We start from the raw sequence: 24,883 nt of genomic DNA, 5'->3' as shown, positions 1-24,883 counted from the left end.
GATAGCATCGCTTGGGGGGATACTGCAATGGAAATTCCCAACAGGCTGGAGTACAGGATAGACCTCAATCTCCATCATCTGCGTTGCTTCCTCTGTGGCAATGGCAGTGTTGTGAAAAGAAAATCATCGCAATGCAAACACACTTCCTGAAACCTATTTAAACCGTTCAGACATACAAAAAATCCAATTAAAAGTTTTTCAAAACTAGCCCTTTGTGTCAATAAACAATGAGATTTAAGAACATCTCGAAAAGCAATTTATGAAGCGGTTCCAAAAATATAGAGACCAATAAACCAAACATTGGCATGAGGCGAGGGTATTTGCAGCCATTTTAATAAACGTAAAGGATGCTCAACAGACGTTTAAACGGGTTTTTACACTACAGGACTCTCTCCTGCCGCTTTGTCTGTTACATCACTATCTATTTATTTGCATGTCACACCTATTGGTTGAGGTAAAACCATCATTTGGGTTGCTGCTCCACAAATAGCAGTATTATACCAACTCGGGTATCTGCTCACTCTTGCTGAATACGCCCAAGCCTCACGCTCACAGTAACCATTAGACACATGGAGACGTGGGGGTCGTCGTGCGGCTTAATAAAACCTGTGTTTGCTGTTAATACGAGCTAGCTGCGTTAGCGAGCAACGCACCTGCACTACCGCTTTAACACGTTCAGACAGGTAGACTTATGTAGTCGGCATTAAAGGTTTAATACTGTGTTTACGTAATGCATTCTGTATAGGCATTAAGGGATCGATGTGTTAATATATAGCAATTGCTAAATTGTACCACGTACGTAAGCTTTATAAATAAACTCACCTGACTTTCTGAACCGATTTGCAAATCGTCTTGTGAAGTTATCTGCATATAAGGATGTGTGAATCATACTTGATTTACTATAAGCCACAGTTTATAATACAGTATTTTGAAACGCCATAAATGAATGTATTGCATAAGACAGAAAGTTATATTTGACCATAACCTGAAATTTTATGGACACTTTATACCAAGTAGGGAGAGTAACAGTGGTCGGCCAAAACATTTTTAAACATTGTTAGGACAAGGGATGAAAAATGTGAATTGCAGAGACAAGAAAACTTTAGAACAAAATTTACAGAAAACGTAATCTAAAAAAAAAATGTTACAAAACACACACGTGGGTACAGCTAATGCGCATATAATACTGATATAGAATTTGCCCATTTGTGCAAATGTTCTCCATTTGTAAAAAAAATACTATTTTCTTAATTGGTTCGACAGGACCCGAATTCATATTTTGACTAGAAAACAGCCTCCAGTGTATGTTCGCAGAGTACACAATGAAGCAATGTAACGCAAAAGAATTGACAATGGTTCCATACAACTTACTGTGGCCACCTATTGCTGGAGACAGCAATATTCAGCTGTGTGTGCGGCCATGCAGGTAAGCACAGGGCCCCACAATAACAATGAAACACTTTGAAATACAACTGTAAATGAACAAAGTCAAGAATGTATTGTAACAGTGCAATATCTTATACCCTAACCATAAGAAAAATACAGTACACATCTGTTTCCTCTACAGATATTTGAGTTATCTAACGTTCCATGGGAATTTTCTCCAGGTACTTCAGCTCCCTCCTACATGCTAAAATACTCAATAACTATCAAAAATATAACCATTAGCCTTCTGGCAACGACTCTTCAGGCACGGTGGTGGCTGTGCTAGATAAAGGACATTCATAATGTTATTAGAATCAGACGCAGCAATATCTGCATGCTACAACTGTTAAACGGAACAAATATCATTCCCCATGACATGGACTCCACCAGCCGGTCCTCGCGTGCGCTGCAATGGCGGTCGCTGGCTTGTAGCACAGTCACCACCGCGCTAGCAGGAATGCCGATCTTTGCCATCGAGATTTCCCTTTAGTCCGAGATCCCGGCTTGCGGTCACTTTTTCTGGAAGAAGAGCGTGATGTCGGCCCCGTATTGCGCAGCTTTCGCCCGTTTCACCATCTGCTTCCTCTCCACCTCCTGCTTGTTGGTTTTCTGCGACAGCAGAGACAATTCACGCGCAATGTTACCGATTGTTCTGCGAGTCAGAATACCTAAACGATGGAGCCAAGTCACCCACAGAGCAGTGGGCAGAAAAGTATTCAGACTTCTGCATGGACAAGGCAATGCTGCTTGACATGCAAAATTACCACACGCGTCATGGTTGGTGCTGCCAGACAAAAAAACAATAACCAACTAATTTTAAGTCGCCAGGTTCATATGGTCGTGCAATAACCCAGAGCGCAATCACTCAACCCCCAAAGTTATGAATCTAAACATGGATACAAACATGTGCGCCAATTTTAAAGCGGAGGCTGTGCCGTGGCAGGGGTTGTTGGCGACACCACACCTTCTCGTGGCACACGGTGCACAGTGTCTGCAGGTTGTCCAGGTGGCACTGCCCACCGCCGTTCCACACGGGCTGGATGTGGTCAGCCTGCCAGAATTGGCCGGCCCTGGGCTCCCGGATCATCTCATTCAGCTGTTGCGAGTTGCACGGGGGGGGGGGGGGGAGGGGGCAAGTGTACGGGCACGTCACATCACAATCAGGAATAAAACAAAAATACTGAACTTTATATTTGTACATTCGCCAAGGTGGTGTTCAATACGTAAAGTTATGTACTGTACAAAAATAGATTTTATCGCCAATGATATTTTTAAAAACGCCAATTCTGATGGCGTTTTGTGACGGGAACAGATTTGTCTGAGATTCTCATGGTGTGAAAGCACTTCAGTCAGTCTCTCACCTATTACCGGATTTAAATACCCTGTGCAAAGAGTGTTCTCCTCATATGGCATTCCAAGCAAGACTTTCAAAAGCCTTCAATAAAGTTAAAACCCCAATTTTGCTATTAAACCTCGGTATACAAAACCAGGCTGAGACCATACATTCACTAAACTTGAGACACTGGTTTAATGACTGCTGGCTGAAACCCAGATTGCAACCCAGGATTATCAGCAGTGTCGGTTAAGCATTCTGTAATGGCCATTATGAACCCTCTGTGCAAATTGCGTACATTAAATCGCGGTGATGACCGAGCGGCATTACAAACAAATGCCGAGTTGAGGCGGAGGCAGGGGGAGAGGTGTGAGGGGGGCGTCCATGTGTGCGTGGGCGCCACCTGCTCCACGGAGAGTGCGGCCATGACGGTGGCCTCCAGCAGGGCCTTGCGTTGGGGGCGCGGGGCACCGCGGACGCGCGAGAAGAGCTCCTGCGCGTCGAGCCCGCACGCCCGGCACACTCCGCACTCCGCGTCGCGCACCGCTCCGCGCACACAGCTGTTGTAGGAGCGTAGGTTGAAATCCTCCTGCCCAGGAAAACGCAGGTAGATGCGGCAGGAGCGGCGAGGTGGGGGGAGGGGTGGCGGCCAACAAATGCGAGGCAAAAATTGTGCTGTGGTAACGATGGGGCAGTGAGGCATTCACCATGAATCATCATCTACATCGTATTTGATTAAACAGTCCCCTTCTGATCAAGTAATTAACTCCCTGCAATTAACCAGGGGAGATCCCATGCAGAATATATTCTTATATTCTTTACAAAGTCTATGTATGCTATAAGTAAATACATTTATTTATTTTAAGACTAATTTCATGTTTAGAGTTTGCAAGTTCTCTTTTCAAATGCACAGAACTTTGGTATTTGTCCACAAAAATAAGACTCGATATGAAAATGACCGTGCATGCCAATAATTTCACGTAAGATCCTGTAAAAACAAGTCTTGGATGAGTAATTATTATTACTTCCATGCTAAAAACGCCTTTATCCGCTGCTGACGTCGCACACCTGGCAGGCGCGCGAGCAGAAGCGCGTGGCCCAGTCGGCGGCGCCGGTGAGAGCAGCCGAGGTGCCGGGGCTTGATCCCGCAGCAGCGCCTGCTGCGGCAGAGGCCGGCTGGGTCGGCTTGGAACAGCCCAGGCACAGTGGCCGCCCAGAGCCATCCACAGCCTGCAGGAACCCCACGCTGGGCACCTCGTCAACGCCAGGAGCGTCGGGGATGGTGGACGCCGCTGACTGAGGCACTTTCTTCTCAGCATTCGCCCTATTGTGTATCACCGAGGGCATAGTAGCAACAGCATGCTGATATGTGCCTTAAGCCGACTTCATTGCTTTCACAAAGAGTTATGATGGGCTGATCCAACTAATCTATGAGCAAATCGTCATACAGCATTTCCTGGTGAGTTAGAAATTGCATGACTCTGTGCACCTATGTCATTATGTTCCCAGAAAGTAATATGCTCATCTAAATAAATAATGATTTAGTGATGATGCATTGGCAATGGTGCACAAGCGCAGTTAATAAAAAAAAACTCAACACATTCTTCACTAACACTACCTTAAAAGGAAATATATAATTGACAATGTTAGGGCAATGGCCTTTCTTTCTCCGTGTGCTGTGAAGAAATGCTGCCTGAATTTTTTTACTTTTCGCAGGCAGTGTTATTGACTAATGTGTTGAGATTTTTCATCTCAAAAAGCAATCTGTGAGTACCCTCACTGCAGACACGCAAAGGGATCCCCTGAGATGAACTTGACGAGCAAAGCGGGAGGGGAGAGGGTGATCCTACGGCAGTCATCACGGGGAGGGGGTGCAGGACAGAGTTCTCTTACCTTTGACCCTCACAGTCATATATTTGGAGGGAGTTAACATGTTCTCCCCGTGGCCGCGTGGATTTTTTTCTCCGGGTCCTCTGGTTTTTCCCTCCATATTTAGAAACATGCGTTTAGACTATTTAGATTATTTTGCTACGATAAATGTCCAAATGATAAGCCACTTTGTTGAGCTATCATTTGTAGCCAGGTCGTTTTTAAAAAATAAGTTAATACATCAGTGGGCTTTGTCTGGTAGGATGGGGATGGTTTAGTCTTATTTGTTTTTGGTTGTGTTTGGATGATTTGTTTACCTTTCTTGTACTTTGCACTACTATCATGTTTTTGCATTGTTTGTTGCTGTAACGTTCTTTGCTGACCCGACTGGACGTCTGTGAAAAAGAGCTTTATAGCTCATCGAATTCCTCCAATATTCTGATTCCGATTCAAGGTAACGCCTATGCATTTGCCCATGTGCACCACCACCACCTTTCAACATTGCAAGTCCGGCAATGCCAACGGTGGCGTGGGGCCACACACTTCTCTGTGCCGTGCGTGGGCTCAGGGTCGCGCTTCCCGTCCAATGGCTTGACCCCGGGCTTGGTCACGAGCCGCACGCTGCCGCCCTCCTGCTTGGCCATGCTCAGCGCTCGCTCCGCCACATCCGTCTTGCTCAGGAACCTAGCGCAGGGCCAGCACAGCCCAGGTGAGGCCCATGCCAGCAGAACAATTCGACACACAATGACGACGCCGCCGCCTCCTTGGCGGAAAGACTATTGGCAGCGGCGAGCATCTCTTAGGACCGACGTGAAATTATGCTGTCAAAATGTTTAACAAAGTACAAATCTCGTGTAAAAACACAGGCACTTGAGTCCATGTATAATTAGTTTAGACATAGCAAACACTATTTTGGAAACGCAGCTCATCAAGACTGGGATGTAGGTCAGTTGTCAGAGCAGCAATTATGAGCTCGCAAATTTTAAAATAAGCCAAAGATGACGCAGCCCATCTTTCACCAGGAGTCAGTAAAAAGACTACTGCCCGATGAGACTGCACCACTTGGCGGGAGGTCAACAACAGCTGTTCTATGGACGGACTCGTCTCTGCCATAGAGAAGGTGAATTTCCACCTACGGGTCAGAACTAATGATGGTAACTCTGCTGTGTGTTTGGTCATCACCGTTTGGTGCAGTGCTGCTTCCTTTGGCCCACGGAGATCTCCTCCACAGCCAGAGCGGGGCTGCGAAACACCTGGCCACTCTTGCGCAAGATGCGCTGCTTCATGGGCGGGAGGGCGTCCCACTCGCGCACAAACCGTTGCACCTGCCAGGCCGCCACCATTAAATTTGAGAAACAGTCATAGCGTGGAGCAAACAAGAGGACCAGTTTTGGCAGGGGCCCAATTAACAGGCCCAAATAAAAGATGGCAAAAGTAAAAAAATTCCCAGGCGTACCAGAACCAGGTTGCGTTTGTGCTGCAGGATGTCTGGCAGCTCATCCCAGTTCTCCAGCTTAATGTCCAGAGGGATGAAGTTACAACGGAGGGGTTGCCCATCCTGCCGGAAGAAAAAAAAAATAACTGCAGCCCACCACCCTTTTAAATATCTCTTTTGTGACTATATTAACACTGTAAAGCAGGAACAACAAAGCCTTCTCGTCCCAATATAAATCAAGGACTGTAAAAATAAAGGGGTGTTTGTGGTAAAAAGCGCCAGCTGTTCAGCCCCGGGCCCCACCGTGGTGAAGAGGAACACACGGTCCGTATTCCTGCTGGCACAGAACATGAAGCTGTCAAATGCAGGCATGTCCACCTGGCACGAATCCTCTCTGTCCGCAGCGCCTGGTGGAGGGAAGTGAAGGAGACAAATAAACGTTTATTAGCCACTCCACAGCGACACAACTTGAAATCATTGTCGGTGTAAATGACTCGTGTTGAAAGATTGAACAATAATTTACAGCTTTTGTCAATCTACTAAAGGATGAAGGCTTTGTCATGCAGTATCAGTCATGGGAGTTGAATGTGACCATACTTCACTGTCGGCTCATGCACTGCTCAGTGCAGTGCATGAACACCTGCATCACTGGTCCACTCAGTGTTACTACAACTAAATCACCCAATGGATTAATGCAAAAGCCCCCTGTTTACAATTGCTGGTATAGAATAAACACTGTTATAACATGGCAAACAAATATTAGAAAAAAAAAATGCTCAATGCAATGGGGATGTAGTTAAGGTGCCATTGCTAATATTAACTGTAATGGTGCAAAAGCATTACTCATAAACATACCTTTCTCAACTTCCATGCTTGTGGGTTCTGGCTGGGTTGCATCATCCCCAGCAGCGACAGAGACTCCTGCTTTGCTTCCTTGGCCATTCAGCCCATCCTGAGCACAGCTGCTCGATTCTCCCACCACTGTCGGCAGCAGGCAGCTATGACTGTCCGTCTCGGGCTTGACAGGGTCCAACGTCTGCCCGACATCGTCTTCCACAACGAGTCGATGACGGGCAACGGGATCTTCATCATTGTCACTCTCCGACACGGTTATGCACTCTCCCCATGCCTGCGAACATGCCTGTGGCTCAGAGTCCGCAGACTTTCCGGGGGATGGCGCTGCATGTTTGCGCGTGCCCCTTGGGGCCTGCTCTGTGCCGTCTGTTTTTCTTCCAGCGGTGATGTTTCCAGGTTCGCCATCAGTTTTTCTTTCTACAGCAACAATTGTACAAAGTGCAAAACAAGGTTAAGATGAAACTATTAAATTAGAATGAACAACAATAGCACTCAAATAATTTCTGTTACAAAAGGTACGTTCAATGAATGAATCGCTTACATGTCTATATAACATTGCCTGATCCTGTTGTACAAAACTTTTGGGCTGAAGCCCTGAAATATGACTACAAAACAATACCATAAACCTACCTTCCTCTTTCAACATAAGAATGCACTGTGAATAAATGGATTATGTTTTACTTTGTTTGACCATCTGTTTTGTTGTGAATGACATAAAATGAAAACGAATCTACCATTGGGTGGCTGTCACGGGGAGCCTTACCGCTGGGCCGGACTGCGTTGCACATCTCGCAGTAAAGCATGAGGCCGTTGTTGCTGTACGTGCACATGCTGCAATCCCACGCCGCCAGCGTGTCCTCGCGATCGTCGCATGGCAACAGCACACGCCCTCGCTGCGGCCCCTTAGGCCTGCACTGGGTGGCCGGATCTTTCCTCCGTCGTGTAGTGCTTTTCCTGCGCAAAGCGCTCGCAGAACCAGACTTAGCAACCAAACGAGTTTGCTGCCCCGCATGGGGGGAGGCTTGCGATACCATTGGGGAGGTCATGGCTGGGGATGCTGGAGATGCTGGGGATGGTGGGGTTCTGGACTTTTGCAGTTCAGTGTTGGGAGATGTCGCAATAGGAAGGCGGAATTTCTTGCTCTGCGGCTTGAACTCCTCTCCTTCAGGAACCCCCCTCTTCCCACTCGATAAGAGTCTCAATCCGTCCAGAGAAGCACTGTCACCATCTGCAGGCTCGTCGACACCTTCCTCACTCGGGGCAGAACGCGCATCCCACGCCGTGTCCACGCTGCCGTTTTCCCTTTCATCGTCACAACTCCCATCTGAGTTTGCCTTCACTCTGGGTGCAGTTGGTTTCTTAAAAAACCCTCTGATGTCAGGCTGCTTGTCTTTCTCTCGCTGTCCACACACAAATTTTTATCATTATTATTTTCTTAGACATCACTTTTCTCTCCAAGGTCTCAAAGCGCCTTTCATAACTGTTGGCTCCCTGCAGTGACATTTAGGATGCAGAACAAAATTCACTAAGGTCACACCGCTGACCTTATTCTCTATGAAACACAAACTTGTGGTCCCTTTGCATGCACAATATAGGTCAAACAATCAAAAGCTCTGCAGGGTGGCCAGCAATGTTTAACACAGGCGGACCTCTGCGGAGCACCACTGTTACCTGTGTAAAGAAAAAGGCCTCTTCCTCAGGAATGGTGTCACTGGGCACCCAGGCCATGGCGTGGCTCAGGAAGTCGCACTTGTCCGTGTCCGCCTCCTGCACCCCCAACTGCTCCAATCGGCCATTTAGGGTGCTACTGGTGACAAATATCTGCACACGAGCATCCTCCGTTAAGCCGAATGAAACCTCATAGCCAGCGCTACCAGCCAACATCTATTAAGACCTCAATGATAAGAACGGCAGCACCCATTTCAGCACCGATATTGGCGACATTGCACCTGGAATTCATTTAGGCAGCAGACTGAGACAACAAACCACACAGAAACGCTACTGTCCGCTTAAATCATTCTCTGGCAGCATTTCATGTTTTCCTCAGGCTCCTGAAGCCATCCACTGGCTCACCAACCTCGACATGAAGATATTAACGTCGCCGATTACCTCCCCGCCATAGGACTAGGAAACTGGGATTATTGTGCAGTGTATTAAAGTGATTCCCTACTCGAAAGAGCATTGAGGCATTGCTTATCTACCATTCACATCCATGAGCCAGTGGTGGAAATTCCACATCCAATGGTGGGGGCAAGTCTCTCCCAAGGACAACCGCTGTTCACTTCACTACAAAATTGTACTTGTTAAATAAAGCATGGAATTATTACATATGCATGTATGTTGAACTTATTTTGCACCATACGTAGCTCACCGTACTATTCGGAGGTTCGGGGGAATAACAAACTAAACACGAAGAGCAGCTCTAAAGAAATGAGTTTTCAATTCTCCGAACTGCCTACACACCTACATTGGGCAACGGCACAGCGTCCGTCCATAATAATGATATTTCAAATCACATTTCGAACTGCCCCACTTATAACTAACTCATTACAAACGTAACCCAACTCACCCAGGTTGAGTGATAACTGCACGCACGCTTCCAACCACAAGGCAAGACCCTCCCACCCCGGGCGAGACTAGGCACCTTGCGGTTGATCATGGCCCAGAGAAGAGAGTCTAGCGTGCCCTTGGCGATGAGGTAGTGGATGTGCACGGAGCTGCACTGGCCGATGCGATGGGCACGATCCTCTGCTTGCTTCATGTGGCCTGGGTCCCAGTAGAGCTCGGCAAACACCACGTGTGTGGCCGCCGTGAACGTCAGGCCCTGGAGGTGAGCACCAGGTACACAACAGATGTATAAGGCATCCTTAAACAACAGATCTCAAGAATGCCATGCGTGTAAAGGAGGAAAATTAGAAAAAAGAAACCAGAGAGAAATACTCTATAGACAAGATTGAGAACTTCAAGGAGGGAACGTCTTTTTACATGGGTGGGTCTTCAGCTATAAAAAAAATTTCGTATCAATTATTTCCCATTTACGCAAACGTTACGCACATTTTTTATCGCAAAGCTGAATCAAATGAGAAAGACAACAAGCAAAACAAAAAACACAAACAAGAGAATTTGAATCTTTAATCTTGATTCAAGTTCAAACCTTGACTTTAATTGTGATCCTTAGTTATGGAAAATTAATTAATTGCAGACAATATGCTCAGTGAAAAAAACATGAGCGAGCCGAGCCGTGAGGTCGGCCCACGCGATGGGATTAAGGGGGATGCCCGTACGCACTCCAATACCTGCCCAGCGGCCTTAATGCTGAGCACAGCGACGCGGATGCTGGCGTCGTTTTGAAACTGATGGACGAGTCGACTCCTCTCAGCCGCTGGTACGCTCCCGTCGATGCGAATGTAGCGCACCTGCAACACACACTGTGGTGACGCGGCACGAGCGGAGGCGAGAAATTTCACTGTGCACAGTAAACGTAATCCTTTATTCATGCAGATGAGGCGCAGGTGGATCAGAAGACTGTTTAAAGAAGTTATCATGTGAGAATGTTTGTAACCCATTGTACAAACGATGACTGGGAGGTGCTAATTTACATTTCTAGTCCTGAATCAGAAGCACATATTCCTCATTCCGATGACAAGGAAAAAGCCATATATAGTACAACCAATGTTGAATTGCAGAAACAATATTAAAAAGTAATAACAATTTACAGCCATATCTCAATCCACTGCAGGATGCCGTGTTGATAATGTGGATTGTTTGACCATACCTCACCTCACTGGTCAGTACGGGCTGCTGAAGGTGGTGCCCATAACAGGTTCAGATATCCCTCACCAATGATATGAGCAGTCACTGGGAATTGAACTCAGGTCGCTGAGTACAAAGTACAGTGCACCTTCTCCAAAGTGGAACTCAAGGTATCGGCCAATACTTTACTGATAATTGATTCATGTTGAATGACTTTGGAGGAACTAGAACAAGCCTATGAACAGATCAGCAACTCACAGTAATGGCATTGATGAATTCTGTAACTGCCATCTAAACTGAGCAGGCCAGAGCCCTCACCTGACCAGACACAATAGAGTGGGTGCAGAGCGAGTCAGTACCTTGCTCTCCACCACAGCCTCCGTGCAGGCTTGCAGCATCACCAGGTGGTGTGCAAACACAAGGAACTTCATGGAGTCATTCTCCAGAAGCAATTTGATGTAGTCTTTGACTGCTCCGGCCTGATATTAACAATAAGAACATTAATACATTACATGAACAGTAAATGTACACACAAAGTCCTTCAACTGCTGGATGATGGCCTCCCCACACCAAGCGCCTAATGGGAGTTAGTTGACCATACTTCACTACACTGATCTGTTGAAGGAAGGGAGCATAGATGTCGAGCAAAGTAAACAACTGATTGTGCTGATCTGCACCCTTGTTGACAATGTGGTCCCACAGCAGCCTACTACACCTGTTTTATTTCATTGTGGTAGCACATCCAAACCATATCGTCTTACCACTGTGCTCAGAACATTTCGGGTGATTGGCTCATATGAATTAACACCGCACCTTTCGTAAACAAACTACTTCAAGACATCTTACAGAAAACAATATATACAAGCACAAAATCTTGACTTAAAGTTTTCGTGACTGCAGGAATTCATATTCTGTGGTTCTTTCGGTAAAATCACGTAGATTGGTTCAAAGAAAATAACACTGAGCATATTGTCTGCAATTAATCAATTTTCCATAACTGAGGATCACAATTAAAATCAGATTCAAATACTCTTGTTTGTGTTTTTTTTTGTCTTGCTTGTTGTCTTTCTCATTTGATTCAGCTTTGCGGTAAAAAATGTGCGTAATGTTTGCGTAAATGGGAAATAATTGATACGAATTTTTTTTTATGGCTGAAGACCCACCTATGTAAAAAGGCGTTCCCCTCCCCGAAGTTCTCAATCTTGTCTATAGAGCATTTCTGCAGCTGACACTTGGGCTACGCCCATTTTTAAACCTTTATAAACAGTTTGCCTTTAGAAGCCAACCCCCTTTTCCTGATGACGACCGCTTGTGTTGCGATCGAAACGTCGTAGTTTTTTGTTATTTTCTTTGAACCTATCCACGTGACTTTACCGAAAAACCCAAATAATATATACACACACACACTCAACACAATAGTGAGTGTGTATGCTCCAGGCCGCCGTTTTACTAGCTGATGCATCTTTGCAACATGCTTCAATAGATGGCAGAGGGCAGAAAACCAGGCAGCAATGGGCAGTTTGTCTCACTTAATGTACAGTGGCAAAACGAAGCGTGGCGGTGCACGTGCATGGCGCAGCACTTCAGAGGCATGGTTGGTAGCTCATGTAACCATCACAAGCGCTAAACACATGTGGTGGCCTGGAGGATTTTTGTTTAGCATGTGGGTTTTATATAGTTCATTAATAAACCAATGTAAATAATCAATACGGAATTGGCCAAATATCCCAATTAGTATCCTCATGAAAAAAGTTTTGAGATTCAGAAGGGTAAATAAATAATACCATTATTAATTCTGTATTATTGTAACAAAGGCTGACATTGCATAAGCTCCCCACTCACCTTGGCCACAGCTGTCTGTTTGAAAAGACGAGTAATCAGGCTCATGACCTGCACTACGCTGCTGCTAGGGCAGCTGTTGCTTCTGACAAGCTTCAGCAGTGCCTCCCACTCATCCAGCATCGTATTCACCTCCTGCGGTGACACGCCGCACATACATTCTCGGTCTTGGGGAAATGTCATTCATACAAAGAAAATTACAATATCCCCCAATGGCCTCCAGAGGATACTGGCTATATTGCAATGGCCTAATTTGACTATTTATTATTACAAATTATCAGCAATCTATTAATATATATATACAAATGTAAAATTCTGAAAGATAATAATTCAATGGTGTTAAGGTTTCTCTATGGCACAGGTGGTTAAAAACCATGGTTAAATATATTATGCAAAATGAACCTAATGATCAACCTTGCAATTCAGTTCCTGAAGAATCTTCCAGCACGTGGAGCAAAACGTCGAACATCATGCTGAACAACACAGGATATAACACGAAAATGCATCCAAGATCTAAACAGCGCTACTGTGAACACCTACACGATCATTTAACTCACCCTGGTGGCCTCCTTCGAGAGGTCGAAGGGGATGCGCTGGCGGATCTTGGGGGGCAATTGCGTAAGCACCTCGTCCTTGAGCCGTCGGATCATGAATGCGTTGAGCCGCCCATGCAGCTCCTGCAGGTTGGAGGCCCCCTTGCAGTCCCACTGCCGTTGACCGCGGCCAAAAAACCTGGACGGCAAGAGCGCACGTTTGTGCTCGCACGAGCGAGATTGCGCACAACTCTCACCGCTCGCCCCATCGCAGTGCAAAACCAGCTCGCCAATGGCACAAGAACGTGTCAATGTCTTCTATGTAAAGGGGTAATGAAAATAAAATTGACACTTTAGCGTGTGCCAAGGTAAGCAAAGAGTATTCACCTTATGCGTGCATCGCAGTAGCGCTTGGCATACTCGGTCCACTTGCCAAACCGATTTGGGTACAAGGCATCAATCTGCATGTACAGCTGTGAAATCAAAACACCACATCAGTCTTCGATAAGTATTACATCATGGGACCATGAGGACATTGCATGTGTAGCGTCGATTATGCACATCTTATACCGTCGGTATATATACTTACCTGCAGTTGCGGGCACAGGCCCATAGTGGGTGCCACCCTGAACTGGGGAAGATCAGAGAGAGCCGGAACGTTGAGGCGCCGGATTCTCATCCCCAGACCGCAGGTGAGGGGTTGGGGGGTTCTTCCATGGCCCCCTGGAAGGTTCCAGAGAGGGGGCGGTACCGGGGGCGGAGAGCCCCCGAGAGGTGTATAAAAGTGGCACCGCTGGGACAGCTCGGGGCAGTGTTCCAAAGACGAAGAACAGAAGACCAACCTGGCTAGGACCCTGGGACCCCGGGACCCGACGTCCTTGTAAGGGCCAGGGCTGGGCGCGGACCAGTGGTCAGGACCCGTACCTTGGCTGGGTCGGGTCAGAGTAGCTCCCTAGCTAGGACCCTGGGACCTCGAGCCCGATGTCCTTGTAAGGGCCGGGCCGAGCTCGGGCCAGTAGTACCTTGGCTGGGTCGGGTCAGTTAGCCTCCCCTAGGGCACAGATAGCCAGAGGGCTGAGAGCCAGGGTTACTGAGTGTGAGGGCACGTTAGCCCGGAGGCTGTACCTCTATAGATAGTGGGGGTTAAGAGGAAGTTTTGTTGTAGTTTGTAATAAACCGTGTTGCCTCTAAAGACAACGTCTCAAGTCTCCTGGAACCCACTGCACATGTACAGATCTATTATCAATCTACTGCTGGATGAAGGCCTCCCCATGCCTTTCAGTCGTGGGGCTTATTTTACCATAATTCACCACACTCGTCTGTGTGGGTTGGTGCAGAAGTATATAGTCGTGGGAGCATAGAAATACACGAGAGCAATGGGTTTTTCTGCACTGCCCTCTGCTGTCCACCACGTAGCCCCTACGTCTATAAAAACCTATTTGTACATGAGAGTTCCACATCAAAGCACTGTCTAGGCTCCGACCTGCTTAGCTTGCCGAGATTCTGACGTGATCGGGTACATTCCAGGTGATTTGGTCATGGTGCCACAAGCACAAAAATGGGGATACAAATATAATTTAGAGTTATACTTTACACGCTAAGGAAATAAAATAAATTTAAAAAGTTAGGGGGGATGCGTGTGAGGGGGGGTGATGGGTGGTCAGTGAGGTGCACCTCCTCGGGGCGCGCGAGGGCGGGCGTTCCAGTGAGCAGCAGTGCTCGGCGTGCCCCCTGGACGAGCGGCAGCAGCAGGCGGCTGCGGGTGGCCGTGCGCGTCTTCATGTAGTGCGACTCGTCAACCAGCACCACCTGGAAGCAGCGCCGCTGCAGCGCCTCCACCAGCTGCGTGGCATCAGCCGTGAGCAGGCCGTAGCCCAGGACCGTTACTCGGCTCTCTGTGACCGCCCTGTTGGCCACACCGTGCGTGCACACGCGATAAATACCATTACCCGCAGCCTGCAAAGTCCTACTTGACAGCAGAGACAATTTAGTTTGTTACTTGGACATGTGTGTGTCGCGGGAGGTAAAGCTAACTATTTTACAGCACTGTACCATGCTCCGGACGTCTATGCGCCCCGAATAACCAACCCCCACAAACCCGTGTTAGTCAAATAGGCTCCACAACACACAGAAACAAGTTCAACATGCATAAATATAAATACATACAATGGTTTGACAAAAGGGTTGTACGGACATGTGTGTGCATCTTAAAAAGGCTCGGTCACAAACTCAGATAAACACAAATATTAATGCAATTTATGTATCCAGGAAAACTTATCTGAGTCAAGACTTTTTTTGCAGGCAGTCCTATTAATTATTTTTCCTTCATTTGTTTGCACATGTGAGGAAAGCCGAAGATTTAAATGCATAGTAAGGGATTATTCTCAACGGTGTGCACAGGTGGATTCACGAATCCATTGGCTGTACTCCCATCTCCCAGCCACCTAGCATCCCAGCCAGTGTGGATGTTTCGTAAACGTATGCTATCGACCAACCCTCACTTCCAAAACAGTGGCTCACGGGTGTACTTCCCCACACATAAATAATGAGCAGGATCTGTGTTGACAGAAATGGATGAGCAGGAACCAATGTTGACAGAGATGGATAATCGGAAAACTAAAAATCCTCATGCCTCGATCACTAATACTGCCCAGTTATGGAGAAGGGCATCACCCAAGATTTGCCATGCATTTAATATAAATTTTAGGCTGGGTAGAGCCAAGGCACTAGCCATTGAGCTAAAGACGAAAATACATTGAACCTTTCATGTTTAGTCTCTGATGAAGGTTTATAGAGCACAACATTGCAGGCACAAAACCTCAATGCATCCACTCTACCTTCGCATGACCACATTTCACATTCAGCTTGGCAAATTGAACGTGGCAGCTGCTCACTGTTGTTGCCTTGCCATCAGCCCCTGTTTTACATTTTATTTATTTCCTGCCATTCTAGGATCCCACTGAGCTAGGTCAGGGGACAAAAGTGCTCACACACCGCAAATGAAGAACCTACCTCTCTCGTACCTGTGTCAGCATTGAGCGGAAGTGAAAAATAAATCTCTTGTCCTAATCTGCTGGAGAACCCAACATGGCATTCTTCTCTTTACATATTTTTTAAGGGTTTAAAGAATTGCATTGCGGCCATTCTAAGTCATGTTTTCACATTCTTTGTTTTGTACCAAAGGGCATGTCAAGAAGCCAGTGTCCCCAAATTCGTCGTGGTGGCGAGATGTTAACTACCTCGCCTGATATGCAGAAGGTTGTATGTTAATTCCCGACCCTAACACCTGTTGTATATTTGGAGTTTCAAAGTCTCCCTGTAGTCGTGTAGATTTTTCTCCGGGTCCTCCAGTATATCCCTCCACATTTAGAAACATGCGTTTAGAGTATTTGGCTGCTCTTAATAAATGTCCACAAAATATGCCACTTCGTTGACCTATCATTTGAGGCCAGGTTGCTTCTTAAAAATATCGAAATAGCTCAGTGGGCCTTACCTTGTAAAATTAAAAGAAAAAGCAAATGCCAAGCAGTGCTCACATCTGCTGACTTCTGATGGAAACTGTGACGGGAACAAATCTATCCATGGGAGAAGCACCGATGGTCTCCTGCGGAGTGGTGCGTTTCCACCAGGTGGTGTACAGTATCAAATGCCCCAAAGGGAGGCAAGGGCCGAGTTGGCCCTGGCCGGCATTTTACCGCACAATCACACAATTGGGAACCCTACTGGTTTGCCAACTGTGCTGTGTTCTGGCCATTCACTTAAAGTACAGCACAGTCGTGCATCAAATTAAACAAAGGTTGAATGCTCTTGCAAAGCCAGCTGCCCCATGAGAGTGTGGCCAGCTTCGAGGGAAACTCATTGAATTCTCGGCAACACCGGGTGATGGAAGGAGACACACAATTATTAATTACAAATTGACAAAGAAAAGGACGTTTAAGCCAGGTGTATTGCTGGCAATACCGGATATCGGTTTTGTTCTCCACCAGGTGAATGTCCCCAGGCAGCAGCTCGGGCACCCACTTCTCCAACTCCTCAATCCACAAGTACTTGAGGGATGATGGCACAACGACAAGCATTGGCCACTCGGCGCGGTAGATGTAGGCCACCGCGATGGCCTGGATCGTCTTCCCCAGTCCCATCTCACGTGGAAAAACACAGCAGCAGACTCACACCGGCTTCACACTTACAAATTCTCCGCCAACAATTAATGAGGGATGTAATTTAAAGTGTTGGCGACTATTTTGGGCTTTTGAGAGGTTTTTGCATTTTCATTGTGCAAAGTAAATGAAAAATTTGCTCAAATTAGAACTAATGTAATGTAATGTGTGCGATTGCAAAATAAGATTATATCTTTTTTTACCCAAATCCCAAAATGGTTGAATAAAGCTACTAAAGGATGCAGTTGTTTAATAGGTTTATACATATTAAAGAATGCATAATATGCACACCTTACCTCATCAGCAATCATGCATCTGGAACAAGGGAAACATGAACATGAGCAATAACGCATCGATGATCTTTGAAAAAATATCAAAATCAGTTTTTATAAAATCACCAATGCAGATGAATGATGACATCATCAACTCCATTGTGCGAAGAGCAAGCCAGCAAAAGTAATGTAGAAAGGACACTGTCCAAAACTTTGCCTTTCATATAATTTTCGTTTAAGGCATCGTTATTGATGAATGTGATTAAATATTTTCAACAACGGTACAAAGGTTTGCCCTTTCTCTCAAAGGCAACCACACATGATACTTGATATAGAAAACGAATTAATGTTAATGAGGACATTCACATGGATTTATTGCTACTAGCGGCCACTTGGGCCCATGTTTTGCCGCACAACAAATGAATCGCCACTTTCGCCGTGTTCTCTCCCGTTAAGGTTAATTGCACACTCACACGTTGGGCTTTGTCTCTGCGCCGCGGTGCCCCAGATTGCTGCCAGCAGGGTATATACATCAATGTCCAGAGCTTGCCCTCGCAGGGATGCACCAAGCAACGACGTGATGGATTTGGCCGCATGATCGTATTCTGTACCTTACTTTTATATTTATATGTTTACATTTTATACAGGAAAAACTCTTTCCACGGTGCGCCAAGGGTGTCCACTGGCATTGGCACCCGTGCATGCCATTCCCCAGTTCACACAAGTTTCATGAATAAATCAGATTTCAATTTTAAATTATACATGGAAACACCCTGCAGCCCTGAGTGTAGGGGCTTAATGATAAGAAACAAGCTGAACTCAATGCTGTGGCAAAGGAATAGGGCTCTTTATTAATTCAATCAAAAGAGCATCTATTCCTTTCATATCACATTATTGCAAATTCAACCCGTTCGTGCAAGCATAACACATTATGTATTGTGTATTCTCTTGCGTACGGGGCTCTCAAAGGTGGCATCAAAGCATGCATATGGATCTCTAATTACAGACACCAGATTTAAAGTGAATAATTTAAAGGTAATAGGACTCGTAGCCAATACACTTGGTAAATGTCCACATCATCATGATGTGCTTAATGACTGCTCTGCAAATAATACTCTTGGGAGTTTAAGTGCGTTATAGATTAAAGGATGTGACAATCTATATCTTTTTTATCTTACTCCACAGGTACTGTGCAGTGCTATCATATGTACTAAACATGAACCCACATAGGGATACATTTCCAGTAACCGTGGATACAGAGCACTCTTTTTTGTAAAATGTAATTCAAGAATTTGATATCGTAGTGAGTCGACTGAAGAGCCAACAAAAGCCCCTCATGTGATAATTGGTTCTTTACCCTTCTATCTGGCAACAAAACTGACACCTTTTTACAAGGAGTCATGTTTGCATAGACCGCAATACCTGCAGTCATAATACAAACAAAAGAACATAACTCTGATAATGTGCACTGTCCTTAAAGTTGATTGATCCACACCCGAGACAGCTTTCCTTAGAGCCTAGTCTCATGTGGGTTGGACCAGATGACGCCAAAAGGCGCACAACTCAAAGACAATGCACCATCAGAGTATGAGAGCTCGGGGCAAGCATCTACACTATGGGAACCTCATTTGCCAGTAAAAATATGATAATTGGTTCTTTACCCTTCTATCTGGCAACAAAACTGACACCTTTTTACAAGGAGTCATGTTTGCATAGACCGCAATACCTGCAGTCATAATACAAACAAAAGAACATAACTCTGATAATGTGCACTGTCCTTAAAGTTGATTGATCCACACCCGAGACAGCTTTCCTTAGAGCCTAGTCTCATATGGGTTGGACCAGATGACGCCAAAAGGCGCACAACTCAAAGACAATGCACCATCAGAGTATGAGAGCTCGGGGAAAGCATCTACACTATGGGAACCTCATTTGCCAGTAAAAATATGATAATTGGTTCTTTACCCTTCTGGTGTCAGTTTTGTTGCCAGATAGAAGGGTAAAGAACCAATTATCATATTTTTACTGGCAAATGAGGTTCCCATAGTGTAGATGCTTGCCCCGAGCTCTCATACTCTGATGGTGCATTGTCTTTGAGTTGTGCGCCTTTTGGCGTCATCTGGTCCAACCCATGAGACTAGGCTCTAAGGAAAGCTGTCTCGGGTGTGGATCAATCAACTTTAAGGACAGTGCACATCATCAGAGTTATGTTCTTTTGTTTGTATTATGACTGCAGGTATTGCGGTCTATGCAAACATGACTCCTTGTAAAAAGGTGTCAGTTTTGTTGCCAGATAGAAGGGTAAAGAACCAATTATCATATTTTTACTGGCAAATGAGGTTCCCATAGTGTAGAAGCCCCTCATGTGTATATGCACAATAACAGCAGGCGCATTTGTCAAAGCCACGTGGCAAAAAGTAAGAGAACTGGTGAACAGCCACACACGTACAACGCACATGCCACTGCAATTAATATTGACAAATGTTCTAATCTCTGACACTGCGGTTGATTTATATAAGAAGCAAGCATTATAGACAGTTGCATGCGCTCCTACGAACAATAATATTATTTTCTAATAGTAATAATGATGGTTTCGGAAAATGTATGACAGAAAAATTATTACAAAAAAAATCTACCTTGATAAAAAATACTTTAAGTAAATATATTGTATTTTAAAATAACATTTGGGCTGAAGCGATTGAAAAAAAAGATGCTTGTAATCATGTAAGTGAAGTAATTTCTCAAACTTGTAATTGGAAACCCAGTGATAAAGTACCATGTAAATAGCGCCCAAACGTGCTCTGTTTGTGTCAATTGAATATCAATTACGATTTGGGATCGGTAGGAAGGATTTACTTTGAAATTTAAAATAAGATTTAATTTAACCTGCCAGCTTTCCTGGTATCAATATTCAGAAAATGTCACGTGAAATAATTTGGTACATTGAAACAATGCATGTAAAAAACACATTAAATATTCTTTAACATGGGTTGACACTAAATCTGGGGAAATGTGGAATGCAGAATACAGTATGATAAAAGACAGATGGTACATTTTATATTAGCTGCTGAAGGTTCTTCACTGTCATGCTGCATGCTAGAATATTCATAGGTATAAATTGCTTTTTTTTATTTGAGGAAACCCATTTTTTTACAAATCTGTACGCACTGGCCTGTTTAAGACACGTGCATTCAGTAAGACACGACTCGCATTAACTGAAATGTGACTGCCTATTGTTACTAAAGCACTTGCCTATTCGCAATTACGGAATTAATATGCTTGATAAACTTTCCAAATGCAACTCACCACATCTACCCCTTTTAATTAATACTATCATTACAACAATCGAGTAACCTTGCAACCTCGCTGTCTGAACATTACAGAGCAGACGGATTCGGTGAGAGGAAATGGTCGTACGGTACAGTACTTTAGTTATCAACTACCACATGCTAGGCAGCTAGCTAGCTGGCCTAAGGGACAACCCTTCAATGCCCTGAATTAATGTTTCCCAAGCAGACTGCATTTTGAATGGAATGATTAAACTCCAACTATAATTTACTAAACCACTGCCTTAGGAACATACATCTTTATAAGCCATCCAGAACTATTAAGTGTGAGTAGATGACATGCAAATGATAAGCTGGTGCGTATATGCGAGCACTAAAATCCACTGAATGCGCCGAGTGGGGACGTATTGGGGACGTATTGGTGTCGTCACCCCTAAGTGCTTGATCTCGTGTGCGCAAGCCGCCTGTGGCATGTGGCGGGCCGACAATTGGACAGATATAAATCTATTTTTCCTTCATTATTCAGTTGTAGAAGCAGCCACCGCCACCGACAACAGTACCGTAACTCAGATTTTAGAAGATATCTACAGTTTGTCAATTATCTATTGAGAAGCTATATTTTTACATTTGTAAACATGAATTGTAGCAACCGCCACATACAATTAATATCATGTAATCATGCAGATAATGAATACGCGAGTAATAACTGTGGCATTTCAATGCATCTTAAGAGTGTGCAAACATGCAGAGACATTCATTTCGAGGATTACCCATTGCTCGCCAATGTGTTGTCACTTCGATAAAAAAAAACACAACAAAAAAACTAATTACATCTTGCAACGCAGTGGCATCCCATTGATTCCCATCACATTTAGGAATTAATAAACAAACATTGATGCTAGAAATGTACATGTCATTCTGCAGCATTTCTTCTCTGCAATAAACTACTGACTGGTATAACAGATATATTTTAAAACCGGATATAGAGCCTTATGTAGAATCAAAGGGGTTTATTTGACGTGGAAGACAACACCACGTTTAACTAGAATTCAGGGGTGCGGCATCTCCCACGTGGCAGTCCATTTCTGCGTGTTTATCTCCAGGTTTTTAAAAACCGAGTACATCAAGTATTTATTTCCCCGTCACTCAGCTTCAGTGCGATATGGTACAGTAGTATGCTAAAGACAAATCTGAAATTATACCCCACTAGTACTATCTAATACCAGGATAAAATGTCCTGTTTTTCTACGGTTGGGTGTAACTACAGTACTGTGTCGCATGTCCTTCTGGTTGAGCTTGCCAGTAAAGCCCTGTGACCTGAAAGTGCATTTAGGTAATAACACTGCTGTCATAAGGGTGTGATATAAACAGTACCGAGTGAGCAGCATCATGACATAAGGTAATAAAAGTCATTTGTATACCCAGGAAAGCCTCACTGATTATCAGAATGATTTTATATAAGGGCCCTGTAAAGGGATCTTAAGTAAATTACATTAGTGTTTGACATGTGGGATGAAACTGGAGTACCCTGACAAAATCAACCAAGCATGAGCAGATGACACAAATCGGTGCACCCGTATAACAGCCGACTTGCTGTATGCCCTTACTTCTACGGGTCACATCATAGTACTGATGTAGGTGGGGTTCTCAACATTCTGCCAGTCGGTTCATAATGGACAAAAATTATGCGACATCCAGTTTCAGCAGCCCTTGATTAAACCGGGATCTCAAGTGGAGATGGCGAGGCAGCCCGGGTTACCAAGTGGGGCAACAATATATATATTTCAATTTAGCATTTTCACACAACTAAACGTATTCCAGTTCTGAGGAGTAAATATTGGCTGGATTTTTCAGGAAAGTAATCTGATATGGTAATTATCTGGAACAAGTTCCCAACAAAATGTTTCGTCTCTGGACAAAACCAATGGCAAAAATGAAATATTCAGTACTTTTGGGAAAGGTAAATGCAGTAGGTAATGAGACAACTTCTAATTACCATTGACCATGCGGCTACCGATAGTTGGTGATGTGGAGGTTTGAGCAGGCATGAAGCAATCCTCTCTGCATTAGCCGTCGCCCTCTGCTAAATTCTGCTACCCACACACCTCAAGCACATCCTGAATGGCCAAGCAATGCAGAAAAAACCCCGCAATGGCCACTTCCTTCATGGTTTATGTGGATAAGGGCCGAGCTGTGGCTTTTGTTTCAATCGTCCATTAATTCAACACGCATACAAATAAAGGCATCGCTTATTAACTCACGCACACTGCACGTCTCTTTATCCATTGTTTGGCTTAGTTTCTAGATTTAAATCTAGGAGCCTGTCTTGAGATGCATGATCAATGTCTCAAGTGCAGTATATGTGCACACTTGAGACATTGACCAATCATCTCAAAACAGGCCCTTCCTGTATGAGTCTAGAAATTCAGCCTTTCAACAAAGATGCACGTCCTGATGGGAGGAAAACGGAGCAAGGAGAGTGGTGCACATCACAAATCTACTTGCTTGTTCTGTACCCAAGAGGCTCATTGTTTCCATGCAGGTGGATGCCAAACTGTGCATCCAAATCGCCGTTTAGGGTTTACACGATGACTGCGCCACCATTCTCACATGCAGCCTTTACTCTAGGCCACCAATGCTGTGGAAAGGCACTCATCGAACGCGTGAAAGTCCATGGACCTCATTGTGTATCCCTTTATAATATCAATGCGACCCTATGGATCTCGGTGTGAAACTCTTTGGATCTCAATGTGTCCTCTTTGTTTCAGTGTGGATCTCCACGAATCTCAGCATGGATCCCCGGATGGACCTCAATGTTGAAAGCGCTTGGGCAGTATCCCACCTGCCGCCTTTCTCCAGCGCGAACCTGACGCCCTGCTTCTGGAAGGGCATCAGCCGCTGGCGAAGTTTATCGGGAAGGACCGCCAACTCGGGGAAGTCCTCGCCTCCTCCACCTGCGTCTTCACAGTCACTCTCGGACACATCCCATCCTGAAGCCGATGCTGCTGCTGCTGCTCCTCCTTCCACGCTCCCGTTTTTGCCAGTGCAGCAGGCGTTTGCATTTTCACGTGGACCTCCACCGCCATCACTAGCCTGAGTATCACCCAGACCTCTTTCATCGCCCACGCAAAATCCACCACCGTCAGCTACCCTGGCTACTTCGCCTCTAACCCTGCACCTGCTGCTGCTTCCTCTGCTCCGCTCGGGCGCTTTCACCCTGCGCTTGGCCTTCAAGGGTGACAGCATGGTGTGGGCGGGCGGGCGGGCGGGCGGGCAGGCCTCTGTATTAACCCTACCGCGAGTGGCGCGCTACCAAACAACTCACGGCTTTGGCCAAACCGCGAGCGAGAAGACGAAGCGGCGGCCACAGCGCCGCGTGTACCGGTGTAGAACTTCCGCCCCACAGCGCTCAGCTTGCTCGCCTTCCCGCGCAATTTACCACCTCGACCAATCACGCGCGCCCTTACAGATCGTACGCGCGGCGCTCAGAGCCAATAGGAAGCGCCGTACCTGAGCCGCGCGGGTTAGCAACGCGCCGCGCAACAACAACACCCCTCCCCCCACGCGGCCTGCGCCCACGTGTTTGCGCACGTGGGCGCAGGCCACTTCGCCGGATTGGCCCGTTCCCTCGGCTTAGCGCGCGACAAATTCGTCGCCTCTGATTTGCCCACACGGAACACGTGCCACGCCCTCCTATGCCGCGGCGACGAATCTGATTGGCTTGGGGGAGGAGCAGAGGAGGGTTTTGATTGGGGGAAATCCACGCGTTTCATGTTTTTTTCTTTGGAGCCGTCCGTAAATGACGTCACGCACCTCGGGGTGGGGGGGGTCAGACATTTGTAACGATGTGTGACAAGGGGGGGGGGGGTTTGAGAAATGTGACGTCACATCAAAATGCGCATCTTTAAATAAATATAGACAACACGTTCTACTTAATTAAATAGACTTTTAATAAACATCAGAGTGCAGCGCCACCTTAAATACGCACTACAATGACAATAGTTTAAAGCGATTTGAAGCATGTTTTCTTTTTTTTTGGGGGGGGGGGCAGAGCTTTGTGACGTCATATTTGAGGGGGGGGGGGGTCTGACAAATCGTCCAAAATCGCGTTACGTTATTTATGGA

General features: G+C 45.6%; 1 protein-coding gene across 4 annotated transcripts; it reads right to left on the bottom strand.

The window, feature by feature from the left end:
- ZRANB3 (zinc finger RANBP2-type containing 3) lies at positions 1-24,185 on the bottom strand. 4 transcript variants are annotated; one of them, XM_078856145.1, is made up of 21 exons: positions 23,601-24,185; positions 17,496-17,514; positions 17,003-17,181; positions 14,717-14,948; positions 13,430-13,515; positions 13,067-13,241; positions 12,513-12,644; positions 11,030-11,149; positions 10,214-10,333; positions 9,562-9,741; positions 8,589-8,738; positions 7,681-8,317; positions 6,918-7,334; positions 6,366-6,469; positions 6,084-6,185; positions 5,810-5,952; positions 5,171-5,311; positions 3,827-4,082; positions 3,162-3,347; positions 2,390-2,521; positions 1-2,034 (listed from the first exon to the last, which is right to left on the bottom strand). In XM_078856145.1, the coding sequence occupies exons 1-21, from the start codon at positions 24,002-24,004 to the stop codon at positions 1,936-1,938; spliced, it is 4,014 nt and encodes a 1,337-aa protein (XP_078712271.1). In that variant the 5' UTR covers positions 24,005-24,185; the 3' UTR covers positions 1-1,935. The 4 variants fall into 4 exon arrangements, with proteins under 4 accessions (XP_078712271.1, XP_078712277.1, XP_078712283.1 ...); XM_078856151.1 differs by having other exon boundaries at positions 6,084-6,140; XM_078856157.1 differs by lacking the exons at positions 17,003-17,181; positions 17,496-17,514.
- Between the last annotated feature and the right edge of the window lie 698 nt (positions 24,186-24,883).

Source organism: Lampetra fluviatilis, chromosome 1 (assembly GCF_964198595.1).
Source record: "Lampetra fluviatilis chromosome 1, kcLamFluv1.1, whole genome shotgun sequence".
Lineage (NCBI taxonomy): Eukaryota > Metazoa > Chordata > Hyperoartia > Petromyzontiformes > Petromyzontidae > Lampetra > Lampetra fluviatilis.
The sequence above is the reverse complement of the archived record's forward strand: the minus strand, read 5'-3'. Positions and strand labels throughout refer to the sequence as shown.